At 46.6% G+C, this 26,224-nt stretch overlaps 1 protein-coding gene across 3 annotated transcripts; it reads right to left on the bottom strand.

Moving 5' to 3' along the window:
• Positions 1-959: 959 nt before the first annotated feature.
• On the bottom strand, positions 960-24,237 carry cyb561 (cytochrome b561). Of its 3 annotated transcripts, XM_069905129.1 has the most exons (7): positions 24,072-24,237; positions 17,879-18,112; positions 10,198-10,296; positions 9,512-9,615; positions 8,527-8,684; positions 6,703-6,906; positions 960-1,047 (listed from the first exon to the last, which is right to left on the bottom strand). In XM_069905129.1, exons 2-6 carry the CDS (start codon positions 18,084-18,086, stop codon positions 6,705-6,707), a joined length of 771 nt encoding a protein of 256 aa, XP_069761230.1. In that variant the 5' UTR covers positions 18,087-18,112; positions 24,072-24,237; the 3' UTR covers positions 960-1,047; positions 6,703-6,704. The 3 variants fall into 3 exon arrangements, with proteins under 3 accessions (XP_069761230.1, XP_069761228.1, XP_069761229.1); XM_069905127.1 differs by lacking the exon at positions 960-1,047 and having other exon boundaries at positions 3,137-6,906; positions 24,072-24,236; XM_069905128.1 differs by lacking the exons at positions 960-1,047; positions 24,072-24,237 and adding an exon at positions 23,865-23,947 and having other exon boundaries at positions 3,137-6,906.
• Between the last annotated feature and the right edge of the window lie 1,987 nt (positions 24,238-26,224).

Here is a 26,224-nt window from a genome sequence, read left to right as displayed (position 1 = left end):
ATCATGAGATGGGACCGGAGAAGGAGTCACCCAGTACTAAGGAGTAACAGAATGCATCCTTGTACTTACAAGATAAGAGAGACATTGATGGATTGAGAGGCAGGAAGCTAGCAGGGAAAGGATAGCAACAGTTTTAGTCATTGGACAAGTAATGATATGATGATGTTCTAAGCATGTATCCAAGGGTATAAAAAATCACCATTTTGCTGATAACGGCAGAATGCATTCTCCGACTAACTTTGTTAGTCGCAAGTGTTACAATCCGGTAATAAAGAACAAAGAACCCTGATTTCGACTCAGCCTGGTGTTTGTCTCACTCATTCATGAACAAAGCAGACCTAACATGATGCACCCAACTGTGACTGCGTTCGTATCCTTGCAAGTGTATCCACTGATGTACTCAGAACAAAACTCTCAGCGCAGGAACCATTCAGGGCTCATGGATGATGAGGGGTGTTGCCTGCGAAAATGTAGGTCGGCTTTTTCCACTGAGGTTGGGTTAGATACAAACCAGAAGACATGGGTTACGGATGAAAGGGGAAAAGTTTAAAGGGATCATTAGGAGGATCTTCTTCCCTCAGAGTGTGGAACGAGCTGCTAAATGAAGTATGAATGTGTGCTCAATTCAACATTCAATTGAGAATCTTTTATATTAAGAAATATTTTTACAGGTACATAGATGGGAGAGGCGTGGAGGGATATGGCCTGGGTGCAGGTCATTGGGACGAGGCAGAATAATACTTTGGTACATACTAGATACTACATACTGTTTATGTGTTGTAATATTCTATGGTTCTAGGAAATGCTCCAGTGCAGAGGTGCAAGATCTACAATGCCTGGTCTGACCATTTGCAATGAACAATAAACCATCTGTTCACACACTCACCTGATGAAATCTTCTGCTATCTATTCCATGCGGTATCCACCTCCACATTTGACAGCTGAGCACATGCTCTCAGTGGCAGCTCAACTGTGGAACACCGATGTTTAGGGCCCCTGTTGCTATGGGGAGACTTTCAGGATGCTGCTTGGATTCGAGGACCTCAGCTGTGAGAAGAGAATGGATTTGTGTTGTTTAGAGTGAGAAGGAAGGGGTGGAGGGGTGGGATGGTTAGCATAGAGGATAGCACGTGTTACAGTGTAATTGCCCCATTGTCTTTAAGGAACTTGTAAATTCTCCATGTCGAGAGTCCACACAGGTTTCCTCCCACCCTCCAAAGCATATAGGGTTTGGTCGGTTATTTAGGAGGTATGGATTTCAAGGGGCAGAATGGCCTTCTACTGTGCTGTATCCTTAACAAAAAAGTGGTAAAGGTGCACTCATTTCTGAGGTGCATTGACAGTGAGAACCTTTACCCCACAGTATGTCATGAGTTTACATAAGGGGGAAGGAGACTAAAAGGGCATTTGAGGAAGAATTTGTTTCACCTAGAGAGGAAGCAGAGACTCAACTTATTTAAGAATAATTTCCATGGCATTTGAATCACCAAGCACAGGAAGCTATAGACTGAGTGGTGTAAAAAGGGATGAGTGGAGAGAGGTAGAGATGGCCAGCATGAACCCAGTGGCCCAATGGGCATGTTTCTGTGCTAATTGGTTAAATGCAATGGTTAGAGTGAAGGTGCTCAATGAAACCATCTCTCCGCTTGTGTCCAGTCTCGCCAAAGGAAAGGAGGTCTAAGACCAGGTCAGCAATGCTGTGCAACATATGGGTAAAAATCCATTCCACAAAAGAGAGCTTGATGATCAAGTCTGATCACATTGCAACATGTCAAAACTGTTGGCCATTTTATGTAATTAATGCTGCATTAAGAAACACGCAGTTACCTGTCAATGAGCTGAAGTTAATCATGTGAGTTCCATGTGGAATGATTAATGCTTCCATTTTGACTGTTAGACAGGGTGAAATGCATTAACATTTTGTGTGGTCAACACTACGGATGTTTTTAAGCAAGGACACTCAACCTGCTGAAATCATGGCAAGAAATGAACAACAATGCAAGGAACTTTTTGTGACTTTATGATCATTACCTGTTTTCCAAAATACAAGGGATGGGAACAGAAATTTCTGAAAATATTCCAGCAGCATCTTTGGGAAGAGAAGCAGCAGCGTCATTTCAGGTTGAAGATTATAACAATGGCAGCGGGCAAACTGGCAATTATACCTTCCGCACAGTGACGTTAAAACAGTTGTTCATCTGAATAAAACAGCCACATCACAGAATCCCACTGGCAGCGTCTGGCGAGTCGCCTTGTATTAAATGGAAGGAACAATACGAGTATCTGAAGAGCCACTGTTTGTTTCAAATGGAGCAATGGAACATTCTACATGGCTCTGTCTCCCCTAAAACTTTCAATCTTGATGATGGATGGATTTGACCTCTTCTTGCTGCTGCCTTCAGGCAGAAGGTGCAGAGGCCTGAAAACTGGCATCTTTTCAGTTCAAGAACACTTTCTTTTCAACAGCTATTAGAATCTCCCCTCGTGACACCACAAAAGGACAACTGCAAGTCTCCTTTTTAAAAAAAATTCTAAGATTATTGTGAATATCACCTATTTAAATATTTATTGTCTCATCAGCACCGCTGGTGTAGCATTTAGCTCAATGCTGTTACAGCGCCAGTGATCGGGACCAGAGTTCGAATCCCACAGTATCTGTAAAGAGTTTGTATGTTCTCCCTGTGTCTGCATGGGTTTTCCATGGGGGCTCCAATTTCCTCCATTGTTCAAAACGTTCCGGGGGGGTGGAGGTCAAATGGGTGTAAATTGGGCGGCAAAGGCTCATGGGCCAAAGGCCAGTTACCATGATGTATGTGTAAATTTAATTCAATTAACTTACAACCATAGTTTGTCTTTACAAGCATCTGATCAACTATAGCAAGTAAGAATTTTGGGCGTATTTGCAATGTATAATGTGTACGACAAACTAATTGACTATTAGAGTTTTTCTTTCCTGTTCAGCTGTAGCAGGTCAGAATTCCGGTGGATGTGTGCATTGTACAATGTGTATGACAAAAAGCTCACCATGAATCTCATTTACAGCAATGGCACTGCTGGCAGGGACATCTCAAGGCTGTGCAAAGTCCAAGCAAAAGATTCTCACCAGATCTCAGCAGAGGAAGACTCTGTACTCAGGTTCAATCTTGCTGTAACATTTATTTATATCAGAATGAACAAAGTGCACAAATAAGTTTCCAACCAACAAACACACATCACCAGCTGAAACCATTCCAGGTCAAACGTTTGGAGCCCAATCTCTTGCCAAAGTGATGACACTGCTTGATTCTTTCTTCCCTCTGTGTGCGAGTCAAAGCAGAAGATTCCTGTAGCCAACCACTTCAACTCTCCCAACCTAATGTCTGCCCTCAACCTCATGCACGGTCGGGGAAACTTGAGGAACACATTATATTCCTCCTGGACAGCCTTGAGTAAAATGATATGAGCAATGATTTCTCTAATTTTATGGAAGTCCAATGTTTCCATCTCTTTACCTACTCCTATATTTATTTTTTCCTTCTCCCCTTCCTAATATTGTCTCCTGCCTGTTTCTCTACCTTCTACACCTTCTGTCCTCCACCTCTTGGCCCTCCTCCAGTTTCTTTCCCCTTTACATATTCTTCACCCATTCCATCTTTGTCATGCTAAAGGTTCAGACCTGAAATGTTGACCGACCATTTCTACCCATGCATGCATGCTGTCTGACCTGCTGAGTTCCTCCATCATGCCTTTAGTTTTAGCGTTTTGGGGAAGAGACAGTGTTAAGACTGGTAAGGGTAGTTTTAGGAATTTTAGTTTAAAAAATAAGTCAGCAGATGCTGAGAGGCCAGTGCAGGATATGAAAAGCAGACTCGATGAGCCAAATGGCCTGCTTCTGTTCCTTTATCTTGTGAAAATGCTGGAGAAACTCAGGAGGTCACACAGCATCCTTAGGAAGTAAAAGGCAGCCAATGTTTCGAGTTTGAGCCCTTCGTCAGGGGTGCTAAAGTCTGGCAGATGCCCAAACAAAAAGATGGGAGAAAGGGGGAAGGAGTGAGACACAAAAGTCTGCAGATACTGTGATTGTTATAAAAACACAAAGAAATGTGGGAGGAACTTGGCAGGGCTTGCAGTGTCTGAAGCCAGGGAGGGGGCTAACAGAAAGTGGAGAATACTGCATAAGCATTTTTAGTAGTTTTGGAGATTTTAATTGCAATCTTAAAAGTTTTAAATTTGTGTCATTGATGCCTCCAACTTCATTAACAGAGACTGTTTAAATTTGGGTGTTGTTCGTTCAGAATCTGACTGTTGTCAGTACGATAACTAGGGGTTAATAAGGTCATCAGCACCCACCCTGAATTGGGCGCTGATAAGATCATTAATCCTCCAATGGGGAGGCTGACATATTCAGAGGAGGTTTGAATTGTAGTCTCTGCAACAAGGGTTTTGGTAGCTTTAATAAACATTTTAGAACTAAACATAGGATTGTGAATGCAGTAAATGCAGTTATCATCCAATTGCTTGTCATTATGCAAAGTGGGGTTGCCAGCCATTAATTATTAGGCTGTTACTTCTGGGACCAAGTCAGGCTTGGAGCACAAGGATTCTGGAACCTCATTCCTTGTTGTGGAGTTCAAAGAGAGCTCAGGTAACAGGGCTACTATTACCATAGAAAGGGAGGAGGGAGTGTGGTCAGAGAACGCAGGGAACCACTTGCTGGAATTGAAGAACAAGTTTCACGATAAGAACATTAATATTTGAATTGCCTCAGAACTTTGGATCAAGAGAGGTGGGGATGTGGAACGAGAGAGGTGGGGATGTGGAACGAGAGAGGTGGGGATGTGGAACGAGAGAGGTGGGGATGTGGAACGAGAGAGGTGGGGATGTGGAACGAGAGAGGTGGGGCTGTGGAACGAGAGAGGTGGGGATGTGGAACGAGAGAGGTGGGGCTGTGGAACGAGAGAGGTGGGGCTGTGGAACGAGAGAGGTGGGGCTGTGGAACGAGAGAGGTGGGGATGTGGAACGAGAGAGGTGGGGATGTGGAACGAGAGAGGTGGGGATGTGGAACGAGAGAGGTGGGGATGTGGAACGAGAGAGGTGGGGATGTGGAACGAGAGAGGTGGGGATGTGGAACGAGAGAGGTGGGGATGTGGAACGAGAGAGGTGGGGATGTGGAACGAGCTGCCAGCTGAAGCGGTGAATGCGGGCTCAATTTTAACATTTTTTGGATACATGTTTCAACAGTTGAGTGCAATGAGTTGAAAATAACCCCTGTTGAGAACAGTTGTTAATTATGAGGTGTGGATTGGAAGGAAATATTAATGAAGGTTCATATCATGTTGTTCTTCAGATGGCCCCTGTAGTGATAATTTTAATAGAGATTTTAATGTAGGTTTTAATCAAAATTTTAGCCAGGGGAGAATTTCCATTTCTCATCTCTGATGAGGTTAATATTCTTTTAACGATCCTGGCACCAAGAGTAGTTGAGGATTTTAGATAGAGGAATTGATCTTTTAACTTGTAATGGTGAAAAAAGATGCTAGTAGCGTTAATGGTACGAAGTTCTGCAAAAGCCACGATTTTAACTAGGGAGCTAGGAAAAGTTTTTCTGCCAGGAGGTCTAGGTATGCACACAGAGAATAGGAAGGTTCTGGCGAGGCAGCCCATGGGTGGCCCACCCAAGTTGGATTATCTCATCATTTTGGATACCTTGAGCTGCATTTTTCATCTTACTTTGTGGCTGTAGAGAACAAGGCCAATTTGCATTGCACTGACAATCTACATTTGGCACGGATGAGGTTTTGTGATTTAGGGATTTAGCACAGTTACATGCCCTTCTGGCCCACGAGCTCATGCCACCCAAATGACCAATTCTACCAACCCTATATGCCTTTGGAACATTGGAAGATTGGAGGGTGGCTCATATTGTTCCAGTGTTTAAAAAAAGCTCCAAAAATAATCCAGGAAATCATAGGCCGGTGAGCCTAATTTCAGTAGCAGGCAAGTCATTGAAAGGTATTTGAAGAAAAAGGATGTACAGTATTTGATAGCCAGAAACTGATATGGGATAGTCAACATGGATTTGTGTGTATTAAGTCATGTTTGACCAATCTGATAAAGTTTTCCAAGGAGGTTACCAGGAAAGTTGACGAAAGTTGTGGATGTTGACTACATTGTCTTAGTAAGGCCTTTGACAAGGACCTACATGGGAGGTCAGTCAGAACAGTGCCTTTCACTATCTCGGAGATTCACCTTGCCTTCGATCATGTATTTGACTAATCTGTCCCCTTTCATTGGGATCATGTTCCAAGTCTTCCCTCTCAGAAGGACAAAGCTCAATGTTGTGCCTCAGACTGGCATCCAGCACACCCACCCCTCCACTATTGCCTGCCTGCCACCTCTCTGGCTCAACTGCATTGAAGCTAGTGCAATGAGTGCCCACGAGGAGATGGGCCAAGGCTCCTGGTTCTCATTCCACAGCCAGCAGGGTGGGCCACTGAGTGACAGAGGGATCTTGGTGCATTCAGAAGGAAGGCCTAAAGCATCACTGACCATCCAGTCAGCACAGCTGCAATCTACTGGGGGATTGGACAACTTGGCGTTCGGGAAGAAAAAACCAACAACAGTCACACATTGACAAACCTGCTGCCTTTGATGGATGCTCACACACACACACACACACACACACCACGATGACACCTTCACATTCCCGGTCCAGGCGCTGACCTTCATTGCGACTGAGGTGAGTCAGGACTGCCCCCTTCAGTCAGGGTTTTGAAGTGCAGGGATAGGGCTTCCTCCTCTGAGCTGGCTGGACGTTTCCACTCGCTCCGGGTCAGGATATAACCGACCACAAATCCAAAGCAAACCAGCAGCAGTCCCAGCACATTGGCCAGGATGCCCTCAGGCTGAAACCTGGAGTAGATGTCACTGCGGGGGAGAGAGTTAAAGCAATCTGAATCATGGAAAATGGGGATTTGGGAATTCGAGTCAGAGACACGCGAGTCTGATGATGCTGGAATCTGGAGAGAAACACAGCATCTGAAGCAGGATATCCAAAATGCTGGCTGTCCATGACTCCCAGAGATGCTGCCTAATGCGCTCGGCTCTTCCACCAGTCTGACTTTGGTACAAATGGGAGCTTGAAGGTTGATGGGCCAAAGGGCCTGTTTCCATCATATGACACCAGGACTCCATCTGGTAGAGTGGTTTACTCCAGTTGATTTGCTGGAAGGTTCATCCCGAGGGCCCTTAAGTACACCAAGCCCACTGTCCCTGCCATGATACATGGCCTTCCTTCCCATGGGCAGCTGGAAGGCCATTCTCCATTAGTGGACTGTCAATCTTCTACCTCAACATCCCTGCCTCCACATCCCCAAACTCACCATTCCATCCCAACCTCTCCATCCTGTCCTCAAACTTCCCAACTTCTCTGATCCAGCCCCTACTGCCTTAATGCCATCCTCTCAACTACCCAGCCCTGCTCTCCAACCAACCCCATCCTCAACTACTCAACCCTGCTCCCCAACCCCATCCTCTCCTCAACTACCCAAGCCCGCTCCTGAACCAACCCCATCCTCTCAACTACCCAACCTCACTCTCGAACCAGCACTGCTCCCCAACCCACTGCATCCCCTCCTCAACTTCCCAGCCCCACTCCTGAACCAACCCCATCCCCTCCTCAACTACCCAGCCCCACTCCTAAACCAACCCCATCCCCTCCTCAACTACCTAACCTCATTCCTGAACCAACCCCATCCCCTCCTCGACTACCCAATCCCATTCCTGAACCAACCCCATCCCCTCCTCGACTACCCAACCCCTCTCCCCAACCAACCCCATCCCCTCCTCAACTACCTAACCTCACTCCTGAACCAACCCCATCCTCTTCTCAACAACCCAACCTCACTCCCAAACCAGCCCTGCTCCCCAACCAACTCTATCCCCTCCTCAACTACGCAGCCCCGCTTGCTCCTCAACCAACCCCACTCCTGAACCAGTCCCATCCCCTCCTCAACCACCCAGCCCCACTCCTGAACCAACCCCATCCCCTCAACTACCCAACCCCGCTCCTGAATTAACCCCATCCCCTCTTCAACTACCCAGCCCCACTCCTGAAATATCACTATTTTTGAAATATCACTATTTTCTTGCACTAACTGCAACGGTGAGTACTTATCCACGCTGTTTTGCTTCCTTGAGAGGCTGAGTGGCATACATGGGCTGTCTTGGTTAGTCTTGTTTTGTCAGATTGTTTTTGGTTTGGGCCCTATCTTGTGTTTGTGGGCCCTGTTTGGGGAAAAACAGTTTCATTTTTATGCTTTGAATTATGAAAATGACAATAAAGTGACTGATATTTATCTCTTTTTCCTGTCTTGTATTGTGGTCATTTACTACTGTAGTTGGTGTATCTAGCGTCCTTGTGTTGGCTGCTGCAAAGAAGGGTTTAGGGGCCTCTGTACATTTTGTACTGATGTACATGATAATTAATTCCCATTGAACATGCGTCTCCAATAACCCTGTAACCTCTCGTGCCCCATTGACCCTTACCTGATAGAAAACAGCAGCTTTTCTGTAATCCCAGTCAAACAAGTCCCGATAGCCAGAATAAACAGCCCAAGTCCAAAGTACATGTGATAGGGGTGGTAGCTTACTCGGAGTGAATAGGACATGCCAGGAAACAGGAAGAACACCAGGCCCACAACCCACTGCAAAAGAAGGAGAAATAAAAGGTATTTTATATTTAAACCTGAGACAAACCCTGTCACGAGAGGCATGGAAGAAGCAACTCATCAAAGTTGTGCCAGAGACAGTGAGGAAGCAAAGAAGGCTGCCTTCATCTGGTTATTGGGCACATGGTGGCCAATGTTGGTCTTCAGCTCAGTCACCTTGAAAGCCTCCCTCAAGGACTCCCTACACTGTCACTAATCCCACTATGGCCCCCTTCAGCCACCACTCATCCTGACCCATTTGTCAGCCTGTGGCACTGCAATTCCAGAGTCGTTTCATTACTATTTGCTTAATGGCCCCATCACAAACTTCTGTGTTCTGGCTGTTTCACATGTATAGCATCAAGATATGTACATGGTTCAGTCTGGTCATAAAACACATGTGGCTTAAAGCCCAACATGCCAGGATTTAAATTGGTTTCCTGTCCAGCTGGTCAGAGTTTTGAGATGCAATCTGGAGGCTGAACCTGCTCAGTGCCATATCTAATAGCTTCGGTAGAGTTGGGCCTCTCTCCAAACTTGCAAGCACATGATTTTGGAACTGTCTCCAAATACTATCTGCATCAGTGCTTAAAGATTCCCTTTACGGTGCAAAGGGAAGTCTTGTGTGAGACAGATATCAACAACTGTACACCCATCATATAAATATAACTTTGCTGCCAATTTAGTACATGTTCTGAAACACATTGATCATCCAGGCTCATGTCCCTAATCCATTTCCTGACAAGTTCTTGGATCTCCCTGATCTTGAACCATCCGAGGGTGACCACTTCAAAGCATCGGGTGGTCCAGTGAAGGGCACCTACCTGCAAACAGAAGAGAATGATGGTCGAGAGGCCACACCAGCTGTGGAGGCTGTACATATTGGGGATACTCTGTGCTTCATGAAACTTAAACACCGCAACCAGGCCTAGGAGAGGAAAAAAACCATAGACCACTTGCAGTGTACAGCATTGAACGACTGTATCCCACGTCTTGGTTATTCATCAAATCCATCGACCTCATCTCCCCAACTCTCCATCAAGGTCAAACCACTGGCCCCTGTCACCCCTCCATCAAGGTCAAACCGCTGGCCTCATCACCCTTCCATCAAGGTCAAACTGCTGGCCTCATCACCCTTCCATCAAGGTCAAATCGCTGGCCTCGTCACCCCTCCATCAAGGTCAAACTGCTGCCCCCCGTCACCCCTTCATCAAGGTCAAACCGCTGCCCCACGTCACCCCTCCATCAAGGTGAAACCGCTGGCCCCGTCACTCCTCCATCAAGGTCAAACCGCTGGCGCCCGACTCAACAAAGCTCAAATGTAGTCACCAATCAGAGCATTCTGTCCGGTCTAGAATCTCGCCACGAGTGCATGGGCAGAGACACAACTTCCCCTTGCATCTCCTCTTCACTTCTCTCTCTCTCTCACTGCTGGTATATGTTCCCATTTTCGAGCTGGCCTCCCACTCTCACTGTTCGTTTCCACAGATCGCTGTCAGCCCAGACTTACCCACAATGATGGCCACCAGTGCTATCAGATGGATGGATGCGTGTAGCACCTTCACCGTTGTTTTCCTCTCATTTTTGAACGTTCTGTACACCAGGATTGCTACAAGAAAGACATTAGATTGGTGGCAATGTTCAGAGGCTGTGTGTGAGGTGTTGTGGCAATAATGTTTGCATCTTTGGTGACATATTCATGGGTTTTGTTTGAAAAGAAGGTTCAAAGGTTTTGCCATCACCATGCATTAAATCAGACAAGGATGCTACTTTCAGTCTCCAAGTGGGTCCCTTTCGCACGAGACAGTTTATGATATAGGCCTCTTGGTACATTAGTATCATCTTACCCCACAGATGAAGCGCAAACCCAGTGAGATCAGAAACAGCCAACACAGCCACTGCATTCAGGGAAATTATTCCTAAATTCCCTGAACTTAGTCTGTGTAAAAAGATCAGAATGGAAATGAGTGACTCAGTCCCGTTCCAAAATGTTACCTGTGGCACCCCCTAGACATTAATGCAGACTGTCTGCAGTCTGAACTGAACTGCAGGCGGTCCTCAACAATCGGCTTGTGAATACGGCATAACGGGTGATGTCGACCCACATCTAGCCTATGCAAGTACCGCACATCAGGTATTAGTCTAGTTATTTTGTGTGAACAGCCACTCCAAAAGGCAAGTGTGAAAACTGATGATGGAAAAATAATGTTATTTATATATAAAAACATATGGCTGTAAAGCTCAGCATTCCACGGATGACTAATTAGGATGGTACAACTGCTGCTGACCTCTGGCGTTGCCTGTGTGCATTGTCTATTCTCTCACTGACCACATGGGCATCCAGTGGATGCTCCAGTTCCCTCCCACAGCTGTGCCTGTTGGCATGTCAACTGACCACTGTAAATTCCTTCTATTTATATAGGCAAGTGGAAGAAGTAGTGGGGAGTTGATAGAAATGTTGGGATAGAAGGTTACACAAAAAAGTGAGGGATTCTCAGCAAGCCAGAAATGGGCTGAATGGCTTCCTACAACAGTGGACAATTAAGTTTTTGCTTCCTGAACACTTTTGGCTGTATTTTATGGATTTTGGGCAGCTGATCATGAAAATCAGCTGAAACTTTTCCCATCTCATACTATTTTTTTTTTTACATATAACCTATTTTTTGTGATTTCCTGTCATATTTTAAGTCTATTTCAAACTACAAAACCACGAAGTGCAACATGTCATTGAAAATTCATTTTCTGCATTCACACTTGGACGTCTTCCCTGCTGACTTTGGTGCCGTCAGTGACGAGCATGGTGAAAGGTTTCACCAGGACATTGTGACCATGGAAAAGAGGGATCAGGGCAACTGGAACCCATCAATGCTGGCTGACTATTGTTGGACACTGACATGAGAGGCATCAGATGTTGAGTACAAACAAAAATCAGTGGCAAAACAATTTTAGGTCAGTTGAACTAACCTCAATGTGCTAGCTTAGTTATTTTATTAAACCTGGTAAATTCAATAAAAATTACTTTAATGTTTCTCTAACTTCTTTAGTGACAGAGCAAATTTGAAATGCTCCTTGTGTTCCACTTGAAGTGGTCTATTATAATCCCAAATTTCTTTTCAGGAAGCAAACTTTTTGGGAAAAAATGGTTGTCCAGTGTAATGCAAGGAAATGCAGAAATAGCTTTTTAGAAACTGTGCCCATTGCCACTTGGGAAAGAAAGCTTCTGCCTGCTCCCAATCATCTGGCAGGGGTCCAGTTCCCAAGACTGCAGGTGGAAAGACTCTGGGGTTGCGTTCAGTGGGATTGCCTGCACCATGCTATGTGATTGGAGGCAGGGGTTGGGGAGAGACGGCAGGTTAGATCTGTAGCCACTGTAATGGAAGAAGGCCGGCTATGGCTGATGAAGGGGACACTCTCAGCTCACAAAGGGTCTGTCGGGGTGACCTTCTCGGTTCTGAGAAGTGGGTTTGCAATCTCATCTGCCCATAGACTGAACGAGTCTGAGTGATTTGATTTACTTTCATCCCTGGAATATAATTGAAAAGGCAGTTACGTGGATTACACATCAAAACATCTTCCTTCGTCCAAGCACTGAATATTGAATTCACCAAGCTCCAGGCTGCAAGATGATCTGATTTCCTGCTTTTGATGTCTGGATTCTGTTCACAGTCACCACTCCAAGCCATCTAATAGCTCATTTACTATTTACATATTGTCTGGAAACCTCGTTAAAGCAGTAGCCCCAAGGCAGTACCAGGACTGGGCTGAGTTAGCAGACATGTAACAGGAACAAGGCCCAGCATGGGTTTATATTTGGGATCCCAGGATGGAGGTTGAATTTATGTCTGTTCTGGCATTGACAGTGATTATGGCAGATATGTGACCAGATGGCTGGTGTCTGGTGGGGGTGGGCAGCTTGCTGTGAAACATTCTAATTAAATATACTCCCAGCTCACTTTTGCTGCCTGTCCCTCTCTCACTCAGCTCATTAGGTTAACAGTAAAAGTTGCTTCCTGTTACATTACACTCCAAAATTACTAATGTTCCAAAGTGCTTCACAGAAATGTTATCAGATAAATGGGTGACACGGTTAGTGTAGCAATTAGAGTACTGCTTTACAGCGCCAGCGATTGCCCCAGGGTTCAAATCCGGCACTGTCTGTAAGGAGTTTGTTCGCTCCCCCCACCCCCCCACGGGCTTTTCCCTGGAGGCACTGGTTTCCTCCCACCGTTCAAAATGTACTGGGAGTTGGTGGTTAATTGGGCGGCACTGGCTCTTGGGCCGAAAGGGCTTGTAACTGTGATGCAAGTCTAAATTTAAATTTGAAATTTAATTTAAATGGCAGCAGGGAGGCGAGAGACAGTGAAAGGTGGAAAGTTTAGGGGAGACATCGGGGTAACTTTTTTTGAAACAGAATTGTGGGTGCCTGGAATACCTTGCGAGGGGTGGTGATAATTTAAGAGACTCTTACACAGGCGCAAGAATGGAAGAAAGAGGTAGGAAGGGTTCATTTTTAGATAGTAATATTTTTGGTAGTAATATATAGGTTAGCACAACATTAAGGGCCGAAGGGCCTGTACTGCACTGTAATGTTCCATTCTATGTACTAGAGGGCCAAAGGATTGGTTGAAAGTGGAGAAACTCAAGCAGGGCTGAGAGATGGGGATGCAAAAAGGCCTTGGCAATGGAACTTTGGAGATAGGAGCTGATGAAGGCGGGGAATTCTTATAGACAAGAATGGAAGTGCTGAGTCAGAAAACTCAGCATTTGGGAACTGTCAAATATCCCATGAAAGTTAAAAACATCCCTTTCAGCTCATTGCCCTTTGACCTTGAATTCAACATCCTTTTGGCTCCAAACATCTGTTTTTGATTCCTATAACACGAGGAGGGTGAAATCAGAATGAGAGATTCCTCCATGGCAGTTTACATGGTGTATGACCAAGTTGGTTTTCAATGTGACAGCTGTAGGCATCAACACCGTTCTAGGAATCCCTGTAAACACCACAGTTCCCCAGCCTCATCCACCACCAAACATGCTCTGATGGAGCTAGGCATAGGGATCATTATTTTCTATGATTGGGTAACAATGAGCAAAATGCTGGATAAACACATGGTGACAACAAGAGTGAATGCAGGAAATGTTGGCCCCATTGACATCAGTGCTCACACTAGGTATTTTAATTGGAAGAGACCCATTTGGCGAGCTCCCATTGTGGGTTGGGATCTGTTCAAGGAACTTCATGAAAATTGTCCCAGAGCAAAGCATTCTGTCCTGTAGCGAGTTGAGAGTTTCTACCAGGTAAAACACCCAGTCACATTTTAAAAACACGGTGCATGCTTGATTGGGTCAATGATAAGTGCCAGCAAGTGCTCCTCAAAGTTTCATAGCAATGTGTTTCACTCCACGGTTACGTGATGAAGGTTCTGATCCATTAAATGGGACTAGGGCCAATAATGTCCCTATTATTCCAGCCAATAGCGAGGTTGGGCTGAAGTGCTTGTTCTATTGCCATGTCACACTAATTTAATGGCTTGTGAATAAAATTTAATTTGAGTTTAGATTATCCAATAACAGTAACAGGTCCTTTCAGCCCACAAGCCCACACCTCCCAAATACCTCAATTAACAATGAACCTACAACCCCTGTATGTTTTGAAGTGTGGGAGGAACCCAGAGCACCCAGAGGAATGTACAAATTCCTTCCAGACAGTGCCGGATTTGAACCCGTTGCTGGGACTGTAACAGCGTTGCGTTTACCACTACACTAACCATCAGGGGTGAAAGTTGAAAGGCTGAAATGGAAAGCAATTTCTATGAAGGCACAATGCCTCAGTAATAAAACTGTAACAACCTTCAAAAGAATTAAATTTATATATATATTTATTTTGGATCCTTATGAACATATGTTGTTTGAGTGTAGGTATACTGTGTGTGTGCACACTGTGGTACAGAGATACACTATTATTGGGTTGTACTGTGTAAACACACACACAAACTCAGCAGACAAAAAACTTGAAACTGAATCGGAGAATTATTGGCACAAATAAACAAATTAATTATTTTAATCCAATAGTTCAAGGTTGTGGCTACAGTTTAGTCAAGGTTGGCAAGTAAATGTTCCAGTACACTTGTTTTCATAAAAACAATGTAAAAGATGGGAATGTTTCTACCTTTAATAAAGGTAGAAAGAGTGGTCTGAAGAATAAATTTGACAGAAAAAGAAAATCAAGAAATGATATCAGCATGGGTGGAAATAATATAAAAGGGGACTCAAAGTAAAGAGAGCAGGAGTTTATAGGACTTTATAAACAGCTCGACCATGTCTGGTGAGCAAAGTATTAATATCTCAGACCAGCTAAGTCAAATACAACATCCAGTGCCATCTCCTAGACTGGGAAAACCAAAATGACAAAGTGACTAAAAACACGAGTTCATCAAATGCATGCATTCTATCCCAAAATATGTTGGATCTCTTCAGGAGTCCTTGACCATGTTAGAAACTAATATAATTGAATAAAGAAATAATACTAGATATGAAGCAAATGTCAAGCAGAACACAAACAAGATAGCAATCTATCTGACATCCAAGGTGATTCAGAAGCCGACACAAAAACAGTCACTGCCTCACAACTTCAGTGACCTGGGTTCAGTCCTGACCTTGGATTCTGTCGTTTGAATGTTCTTTGTGACCAAATGAGTTCAGATTTCCTCCCACTTCCTAAAGATGTACATTAATTGGCCACGGTAGAATCTGGAAAAGTTAGTAAGGATGTGGGGAGAATAAATGGAATTGGTGAGGATTAACATCTGTCGCGTGTAAATTACTGGAGGGAATTCTGAGAGATGGGATCTACATGCATTTGGAAAGGATGATGATGGTTAGTCAGCATTGCTTTGAGCGTGGGAATTGATGTGTCGCAAACTTGATTTAGTACTTCGAGGATATTACAAAGAAGACTGATGACATCAGGGTGGTAGACATTGACCTTTTGGATTTTAGTAAGGCTTTTGACAAGGTGGACTGGTCCAGAAGCCCAGATTGTATGGGATCTAGGGCGAGCTGAACAGTTGGATATAGAATTGGATTGATAGTTGTATACTGAGGGCAATACTGAGGGCTGGTACTCAGATTGGAGGCCTGTGACCAGTGGTGTTCCACAGGGATCCGTGCTGTGTTCACTGTTGTTTGTTATCTACATTAACAATTAGGACAAGAAAGTAGTTGACATGGTTCAACGCACAAAGTGTTGGAGGAACAAGTCCTGCAGCACTTTGTGTTGCTCCATTATTCCAGCATCTGCAGACTTCTTCCTTACTTAGTTAATATGGTTACCAGTTTGCGAATGACACCAAAACTGGTGGTATAGTGGACAGTGAAGAAGGTTATCTATTGTTACATCAGGACCTAGTTGAACTGGGGAAGTGGGCAAGGAATGGCAGATGGAATTTAGATCCTCGAGGTGTTGCACTTTGGTAGAATAAACTAGACCAGGACTTGCCACAAGACCATTATATATAGAAGTAGGCTATTTGGGCACAGAAGGGCCATTTTTTCATTCAAATATTTCTTTTTTGGAATATTTCTGTCCTGCACCTTCCCCATTCCTCTCAGAAACTCCAGCCATTGCTTTTCTGCCATCCTCCTTGCTAGTATGCCTTTCCAATCAACTTTGGCCAGTTCCTCTCGCATATCTCTGTTGTCTCTTTATTCTACCAGTAGACTGACCCATCTGATTTTAGTTTCTCTCTTAAACTTGCAGGATGAATGGTGGGTCTTGGAGTATGTGGGACAACAGAGACTTGGGTGAACAGGTGCAGATAGACAGGGTGATGCTTGCCTTCTTTGGTCAAGACACTGAGTATAGGGAGCTCATGATGCAACTGTGCAGGATGTTGGAGAGACCACTCTTGGAATCCTGTGCTCAATTTCGGTCACCCAGCTGTAGGAAGAATATCACTAAGCTGGAAAAAGTTTCACGAGAATATTACTGGAGGAGTTTAAATTACAAGGAGAGTGATTAAAAAAAGGATGATAAATATTACTGTTGTACAAGGTACAAGGACTGCCTAAAGAAATCTCTTGGTGCCTGCCACATTGACCACCGCCAGTAGGCTGATCTCGCCTCAAACCGTGCATCTTGGCGCCTCACAGTTCGGCGGGCAGCAACCTCCTTTGAAGAAGACCGCAGAGCCCACCTCACTGACAAAAGACAAAGGAGGAAAAACCCAACCCCAACCCACCAATTTTCCCCTGCAACCGCTGCAACCGTGTCTGCCTGTCCCGCATCGGACTTGTCAGCCACAAACGAGCCTGCAGCTGACATGGACATTTACCCCCTCCATAAATCTTCGTCCGCGAAGCCAAGCCAAAGAACATATCCAAACACTATTTCCCCAATTGTATTTAAACATCTGTAAGCTCTGACGGTGTGCGAATCTGTATGTATGAAAAAGGGAGGAAGGGACTATTTTGTTTTTGCTTGTAAGAAAAAGTTTAATATATTATGAAATTGAACATTGTATGTACATTTTTGAAAAAAATATTTAAAAATTATAAAGAGAGGCTGGTACTTTTCTCTTTGCGTTATGGGAGGCCACGGGAGAACCTCAAGGATGTTTATAAATTCACGATCAGCATAAATAAGTTAAATAGTCACAGACTTTTCCCCCCAGGGCAGGGGGATCAAAATCTATGGGGCATAGATCAGTGGCTCTCAACTTTTCACTCATACTACTTTAAGTAATCCCTTACTAGACACAGAGCACCTAATGCATAGGATGCCAGAGGTGCTCTGTGGTTAGTAAAGGATTACTTAAGGTGGTATGTGAGTGAAAATAAAAAGGTTGAGAACCACTGACAGATTTAAGATGAGATGGGAAAGATTCAAAAGGGTCCTGAGGGATACCTTCTTCAGGGTGGTGGGTATATGGAAAGGTTTCAAGGGATAGGGACTGAACGCAATGCTGTATCACTCTGTCTCTGAGTGTGGAGCCACTGCCTCGGATGGTGGGGGCCAGTATATTTTCAATAACATGGCAAGAGTGTAGACCATCTATCAACATTTAATTCGTTGGTGTTAGCCAAGCTGATTTGTGATCTGGAGAGAGAATTGCCATTGTATCATCCATGTCAGGCTGGAAAGTTATGCTTAGTTCCTTAATTTGAAGTACCCTATCCAGAGACACACTCACCATCTCCGTAGAGGAAGACCATGCCAATCACCATACACAGAGGGTGGACATTGAACTGATGAGAACTTCCATCCCATGCAAAGCCGCCTTCATAGTGACCCAGCCACACCCCAGTCATGATTACTGCAGCCAGCCCTAGGATCTGGGATGCAGCTACAAAGTAGCAGAGTCGACCGCTGCTGCATCCTTCCGCTGAGTTGGTCTCCATTTCAGAATGCTCGCCTCTTCCCAGGCCTGTGGAAGAAGACACTGCAGAGTTATTGGGGTGAAGCGTGCTTTTGCTATTGTCATAGTCAATGAGGCATTTGACAAGGTCTCACAGAGCAGGCTGGGTAAATAAATAAAGGCTTGGGATCCAAAGGAGGGGGAAAAAATCAAATCCAAGTTCAGCTCAGTTGCAGAAAGGAAAGATTTTTACCTCTGGATGGAAATTTCCATTAGAGCTTTACAGTGCTCAGAACCTAGTCCCCTGCTTTTTGCAACATACATTTTGATGGAATGATGCACCTCCAACAATCACAACCAAATATTTTGAGAAAGGTTGAAGCATACACTTATTTTCCTAGGAGGTGTGGGGACAAGTGGGGTCATTGGGGAAGGCGCTAAGGGGGCACTTAGTGGCCCACCAAACTAGTTGCCACACCTGCACCACACTTCCTCCCTCAACACCATTCAGGGCCTCAAACAGTCCTTCCAAGTGTAGCAACACTTCAGTACCAAATCTGCAGGGGTCATCTACATCCAGTTCTTCAATGTGGTCTTCCCTACATTGAATAGTCTGGACACAGTCTGGGATATTGCTGAGCGCCTTCGCTCTGTCTGTGTCAATATCAGGGATCTGCCAATGGACAACCATTTAAATTCTGCCCCCCATTCCTGTGCTGACATGTCTCCCTATGGTCTAATGCACTGCTAAACCAAGGCCATCTGTAAATTGGATGACCAACGCCTAATATTGTCTTGGCACTCTCCAACCAGATGGCATAGCAAATCTCATATTTTCCAATTCTCTTGGATGATTTCCAGAAGTTAGGGAATTTGGGTTGATTACAAACAATGCAAAAACTATCTGTGCGGCCACATTTCCCAGCAGTCTAGGGGGCAGGACTGAGCCAGGGATTAGTCAGTCTTCAGTCTCACTACTTTTCTCTCATTTCACTCTTCCTCCTGTTTTGGCCCCAGTTTCTTGCTGGGATAATTTTTAGTGTTTTTTTAACCAGGAAGACTGATGCAAACGTTTTAACTGTAACCTCTGCCATCCCATTGTTTCCTCATTACCTCCCCAGTCTCCTTCTCCACACAGCAGTGATCTCTGCTTCAGTTACCCTCTTCCTTCTTATGTACTTGGAGACTGGGAGTATAAGGAACAGTGGAAAACTTTCAAAGAAAATTTCAAAGGCGGGAATATTGCGCCTTTATTGTACCATGCTGTTCTGTGTACAAGATAGTAACGGGGGGGGGGGGGGGGGGGACATTGTAGTCCTGCCTTTAAGCCAACAACAGAGGTAGTTACAGTGCCAAATCTCATCATGTCAGTGTTGTTTGGTTCAGTGTAAAAAAGCAAATCCATCTTAATGACGGGTCTTCTTTGTGGCAGTATCGTGGGATCTCTGTGCAAAAAAGGGCTACTGATTAATGAGGTCAAGTCAAGTCACTTTTATTTATTGTTCATACCATGCTTGCAAGGTAAAGAGAAGATACCGTTTCTCCAGGACCACGGAACATATTTACATAAATACAAGTTAGAATAGAAGTTAAACCCATTAAAATATTAAGATGTATTCATCAACAGTCCACGGTACCCTATCCCCAAATGTTCTGGGAGTTCAGGAGTCTGATGGCTTGGGGGAAAACACTATTGCCCAATTTGCTGCAGTACCTCCTACCAGATGGCAGAAAGGAGAACAGTTTACATGAGGGGTGTATGGAGTCCTTCACATGTTTATTGCCTTTCCCCTACATTGAGTGTTGTAACGTAGGAAGAGAACTCCCAATGATCTTTTCCGCTGATTTTACTCTCCTCTGCAGGGCCTTGCGATCAGAAGAGGTAAAGCTTCCTAACCAGGCAGTGATGCAGTTGCACAGAATGCTCTCAATACCTCCTCTGCAGAATGTAGTGAGGATGGCGGGTTGGAGATGAACTTTCCTCAGCCTTCACAGGAAGTAGAGGCGCTGCTGGGCTTTCTTGGCTACGGAGCTGGTGTTAAGGGACCAGGTGAAATTCTCTGCCAAGTGCACACCAAGGAACTTAATACTCTTAACAACATCAATGGTGGAACCGTCAATGGTCAGCAGGGCCCTCTGGGCCCTCGGACTGGTGCTGCAGGGATCAGAGCTGGGCCCACAATTGTTCACAATGATTTGGAAGAGGGAAGCAAGTGTGGGGTATCTAAGTTTGCAGATGACACTACATTGAGTGGAGAAAGCGAATGCTACAGAGATAGGTTAAGTGATTGGACAAAGGTCTGGCAAGGCAATGTCGGTAAATGTGAGGTCATTCACTTTGGAAGGCAAAATAGTAAATTAAACATTTAAATGGTGAGAAATTGCAGAATGATATTGTGCAGAGAGACCTGGGAGTGCTAGTTTATGAAATGCAAAAAGTTATTTTTCCAGTGCAACAAGTAATTAAGAAGACAAATGGGATATTCTTCATTGCTAAAGAAATTGAATGTATAAGAGCAGGGAGGCTCTGCTGGAACTGTACAGGATACTGGAGAACTGCGTGTAAGTCTGGTTTCCTTACTTGAAAAATGAGAGACTGGCTTTGGAGGTGGTGCAGGGGAGGTTCACCAGGTTGATTCCTTATGAGGAGAGAGTGAGTAGTCTGGGACTAAATTGGAGTTTAGACAGATGAAGGCAGAGTTGTGAGGAAGGTTATCAAAGGATACAGTAGGATATAGACTAGGTGGAAATTTGGGCAGAGAAATGGCAGATGGAATTTAATGTGGACAAGAGTGAAGTGTTGCAGCATGAGAGGACAAATACAAACAGAAAATGACAGGACTCCGAAGCTTTGATGTACAGAGGGTTCTTGTGGAACATCTCCATAGGTTCCTGAAAGTGGTAGGTAATTTGAGTGAATAGGCTGGCAAAGAAGATATACAGCATACTTACCTTCTTTGGACATTGAATCTAAAAGTCATATTGCAGCTGTATAAAACTTTGGCTAGGCTACATTTGCAGTACTGTTTAAGTTCTGGTCACTTCATAACAGGAAGGATGTGGAGAAGGTGCAGAGGAGGCTCACCCCAGAATTTGCCTGTAATTGGAGAGGATTAGCCTAGGAGAGGATCAGTTTTGGACAAACTGATTTTTTTTCCCCAAGTGCCAGCAGCTGGAATGACTTGATAAAAATATTTGCAATTATGGAAACCACAGATTAGATTATCCCAACAGTGACATGTCAGATCTGAGAATGTGCATGTTTAGGGTGGGGGGGGGGGGGAGATTTTGAAGGAGGTTTGTGAGACAAGACTTCTATCCACCACAGAGAGGTAGACATCTGGAACATGCTTCAATGGGAGGGTGGACGCCACGAGTGTAGCAACATTTAAGAAGAATTTGGACAACTCCCCCTTCCTTGCCTGTTCACGTGTGGGCAGATGTACAGTTTAACCTTTTATAAACTGGAGTATAAACACCAGTACGAACCAGCTGACGGTTGGGGATAAAATCAGTCACGGAAAACAGGGGCACAGAATATATGCTCTTGTTGGTAGTCCCTGAAAACAGAGCGAGTCCTAAGGGTTAAATTGGCATTATGATCAACACACACATCGTGGGTTGAAGGGCCTGTTTCTGTTCCGTTCTGCTCTACATCAATAGTATGGGGTTCCTGTGCAACACACACCATTTGGATGAATTGATACATTATTTATACTGGGAAACCTAAGCACTGTATATAAATATACCTGTAAATATAAATACATTATCAGAATCAATTATGTGTCATGTCTAACTCGAGCCACTACCCAGTGTCAAACTCTGCAAGTACCACCCATCCCTGAGATGGGGAGGGGGGGGGGTGGGGGTGTTCACAGCTTCGGGGCCAGTTTTCACTTTCAGTATCTCTAGTGCAGAGACGATGCACTTTAATCCATCATAGTCAAAACAAAATATTCTTGTAATCATTGGAATGGGGTCGCCAAGAGCAAATTCTAGGCTGGAGAAAATAGAAGGGGTTGGGTGGGTCTAGGCTTCAGGTGTAGACTGAGACTTTTACAACAAGAAGGAAATGTAGGAAATGGAGGTGGGATATGCACCAGTAATGATGAACAGAACATGGAAGAAAATAGAGGGTTACGGAGTGGGGAGGGTTTAGTACTTTTTAAGAAAAAAAGAAATATATGGTTTGGCACAATATTGGGGGCTGGGGGCTGAAAGGGTTGTTCTATGCTCTGGATCAAAGCAATTTCACATGTAGAGTCAAGATCTAATGTAAACAAGGCTGCTCATGGAGGCCTGTGAGTGGTATTTTTATTTTAATTATAAAGCACAGTAGAAGTCCATTCTGACCTGTGGAACCATACCACCCAATTAACCTACCAACCCCATACGTCTTTGGAATGTGGGAGGTAACCGGAGCACCTTGAGGAAACCCACACAGAAACGGGGAGAATGTACAAATTCTTTACAGACCGTGGTAGGTTCGAACCTGGGTCACCGGTACTCTCATAACCGTACCGGTATCATTGCTTCCAGACTGAGATTGCCCTTAACTATGATCTAGTCTCACTCCTGCACTCTCTGAACCTTCCCTTTTGCAAGTTTTTAAAAAATCTCCAACTCGGCAGCCAATAGCATTGCGAGGCCATGAATTTCAACAGCTCTCTCTGCACTTCTTCCCTCTCTGCCTCCTGCAGCCTCCACTCCATCTGCTGGATCAAGGCACCACCTTCTGATTATTACCCTTTTCTCTCAGGTATGGTTGACCTTCCATGGTTGACAGGGGTCTCAAACACGTCCGTTACATTCCTCACTCATCACCCTTCAATGTCAGTGAGAGTTCACGGTCATAATTCTTTTAGACAGACCCACGGTAACAGGCCTTCCCAGCCCATGAGCCCATGCTGCCCCATTGCCTCCAATTGACCTACAACCCCTGTACATTTTGAACAGTGGGAGGAAACAGGAGCCCCCAGAGGAAATCCAGGCAGAACATCCAAACTCCTGACAGACAGCGCTGGATTTGATCCCAAAGCAGAGGCTCCTTTGCAATAACCGCGAGGCGAACTGTGCCTTCACAAGATGCACCAAAATTCTTACTTCTGCCAACAGATGCACAAAACACCCTGTAAACATTTAAATGACCACAAATGCAAGAAAGAAAAAGAATAGACATCAAAAGACAAAAACAAAAAGACATTTGCAGTTGGGACAAGAAACCAAAAAGTGAAATTTCAATGGTCCAGACAGGTCGAGGGATGGTCTAGGGGGAGGTCAGGAACCCAAGGGGGTTGAACTGCAACCTTCTGCCGAAAGAGAGAAGAGGTGCGAGCAGGGTGACAGGGCTCCTCGAGAGGTTGGCTGCCGACCTGTCCTGAGGCAGAAGCCCACAAGGTCCCCTGCGACACAGCGGATTCAAGCCGACAGAGATCCTCCCCGAATTTCTCGCAGCTCCTCCGCCGCGCTCATCTCCACTTCCCCGCCCCTTTCATGGACACTGTTCCCTCCCCGGCTCCATTCACATGGTCCAGGGCTGAAGACCCCACCCGGAGGGAGGGGGGGACCTGATCACACGGCGTGGCCGCTCCTCTGGGCAAAACAAATGCACCTCCATCAAGGCCGAAACGCTTTGCTGGACATTGCTTTGTCCTACAGACCCTTGAACCGACGGCGTGGTGCCCAGACCCCCATCATGTGCCCCCTGTCTAAACCCCGGCAACACCCTTTGGTCAAGAATCAAGCAGCCGAGTTCCTCCAGCCTGACACTCCGGCTCCAACTGCAGCCCATCGCGTCTCCCCGAAACTTTCCTCCACTCACCTGAATCCGGTCAAATCTGGCAAGTTCATGGACAAAAGCATTTCATACACTTCCAGGCTTCCTTGCTGAACTCCTCTGGGACTCCGCCCCGGGATAAAGGTGCCAGCTCTGCCCCGCACCCCACCTCCATCTCTCCTCCACCCCCAAGCTGAGCAGCCGGACCGCACCGAGGGGCTGAATGGCCGTGCGTGGTGCGGCCGCGCTTACCTTGACGTGGCGGCCCGGCACTGCGGGGTGGACCCACCGGCGAGCGAGAGGCCAGCGGAGCCGCTTCCCACAACCAGGAAAGAGCCAGGCAGGAGAAGTCACGACTGACGCCTCACGTCGGGCAGCGTCCGTCCGCCCCGGTGTCGGCGGTGAACACGGCGCTCGCCCCGCCTCCTCAGCTCTGGCTCCGCCTCCTCAGCTCTGGCTCCGCCTCCTCAGCTCTGGCTCCGCCTCCCCAGCCCTGGCTCCGCCTCCCCAGCCCTGGCTCCGCCTCCCCAGCCCTGGCTCCGCCTCCCCAGCCCTGGCTCCGCCTCCCCAGCCCTGGCTCCGCCTCCCCAGCCCTGGCTCCGCCTCCCCAGCCCTGGCTCCGCCTCCCCAGCCCTGGCTCCGCCTCCCCAGCCCTGGCTCCGCCTCCCCAGCCCTGGCTCCGCCTCCCCAGCCCTGGCTCCGCCTCCCCAGCCCTGGCTCCGCCTCCCCAGCCCTGGCTCCGCCTCCCCAGCCCTGGCTCCGCCTCCCCAGCCCTGGCTCCGCCTCCCCAGCCCTGGCTCTTCCCTCAGCCTTGGCTCCGCCTCCCCAGCCTCGGCTCCGCCTCCCCAGCCCTGGCTCCGCTTCCCCCAGCCTTGGCTCCGCCTCCCCAGCCCTGGCCCCGCCTCCCCAGCCCTAGCTCCGTCTCCCCAGCCCTGGCTCCGCCTCCCCAGCCCTGGCTCCGCCTCCCCAGCCCTGGCTCCGCCTCCCCAGCCCTGGCTCCGCCTCCCCAGCCCTGGCTCCGCCTCCCCAGCCCTGGCTCCGCCTCCCCAGCCCTGGCTCCGCCTCCCCAGCCCTGGCTCCGCCTCCCCAGCCCTGGCTCCGCCTCCCCAGCCCTGGCTCCGCCTCCCCAGCCCTGGCTCCGCCTCCCCAGCCCTGGCTCCGCCTCCCCAGCCCTGGCTCCGCCTCCCCAGCCCTGGCTCCGCCTCCCCAGCCCTGGCTCTTCCCTCAGCCTTGGCTCCGCCTCCCCAGCCTCGGCTCCGCCTCCCCAGCCCTGGCTCCGCTTCCCCCAGCCTTGGCTCCGCCTCCCCAGCCCTGGCTCCGCCTCCCCAACCTCGGCTCCGCCTCCCCCAGCCTTGGCTCCGCCTCCCCAGCCCTGGCTCCTCCTCCCCAGCCCTGGCTCCGCCTCTTTCCACCCTGGCTCCTCCCCCACCATGGCTCTACTCCCTGCCCTGGCTCCTCCCACTTCCCAGTCAATGCCCAATTAATGCTCAGGGGCATTTGGGCCTGTCCTCAACAAGCATTCACAAGTGTGAGAGGAATGGCTGTGTAAAAAAACATAATAGACTTCTGTTGTCATTCACATTGAACCATGTATATATGCTCTGGATTTGCTGCAGCTGAACATGTACTTTGTAAGAATTAAAACAACTCCAGTAGTGTACATTAAATTAGTGGAGATAATAATGGGGACAGCGCAGTTAGCACAACACTGATTCAGCGCCGGTGACTGGGGTTTGAATCCTGTGCTGTCTGGAAGGAGATTGTACGTTCTCCCTCGTGTCTGCGTGAGTTTCCTCCCACCCTTCAAAAAATTTCAGGGTTGCAATTTAATTACATGTAATTGGGCAGTTCAGGCTCGAGGGTCGAAAGGACCTTTTATAGTGCTGTAAGTCTAAATAGTTAAATTAATACAGAAGTGAGGTAAACAAGAGGGGCTGCAGATGCTAGAGAACTGGAGCACACAAAATGCTGGAGCAATAGTGAGTCAGGCAACATCTGCAGAAGACAACAGACAGGTGACATTTCAGGCCATGACCCTTTCTGATGAAGGGTTACATTCCTGACAGTTGCCTTCCCTGCATGCTCCCTGACTTACTGTAGCACGGAAAAGAGGTTGGTCAGGAAAAGAGGTTGAAGGTCACTGCCCCTCTCGTGTCATTGAATGTCAGACCCACCGACAGCAAATACCACCTTACGGTTGGTCACCTGGAGTCACATGAACTAATAACTGGGTCAGCCTGGTGTAAAACCCAACCGTGTGGTCCAGCCACTCTCTTTCTTCTGCGAGGTAACTACCCAAGCTGCTCCAGGCTGGGGATTGTGAACAGCACAGGAGAACTACTCAAATTCACTTGGTCCATCTCCAGCAACACTCTCCCTTTCCTTAATCCCTCTGCCTTCATCTC

This window comes from Narcine bancroftii, chromosome 12 (genome assembly GCF_036971445.1).
Source record: "Narcine bancroftii isolate sNarBan1 chromosome 12, sNarBan1.hap1, whole genome shotgun sequence".
NCBI lineage: Eukaryota > Metazoa > Chordata > Chondrichthyes > Torpediniformes > Narcinidae > Narcine > Narcine bancroftii.
This window is presented reverse-complemented; position numbering and strand designations above follow the sequence as displayed.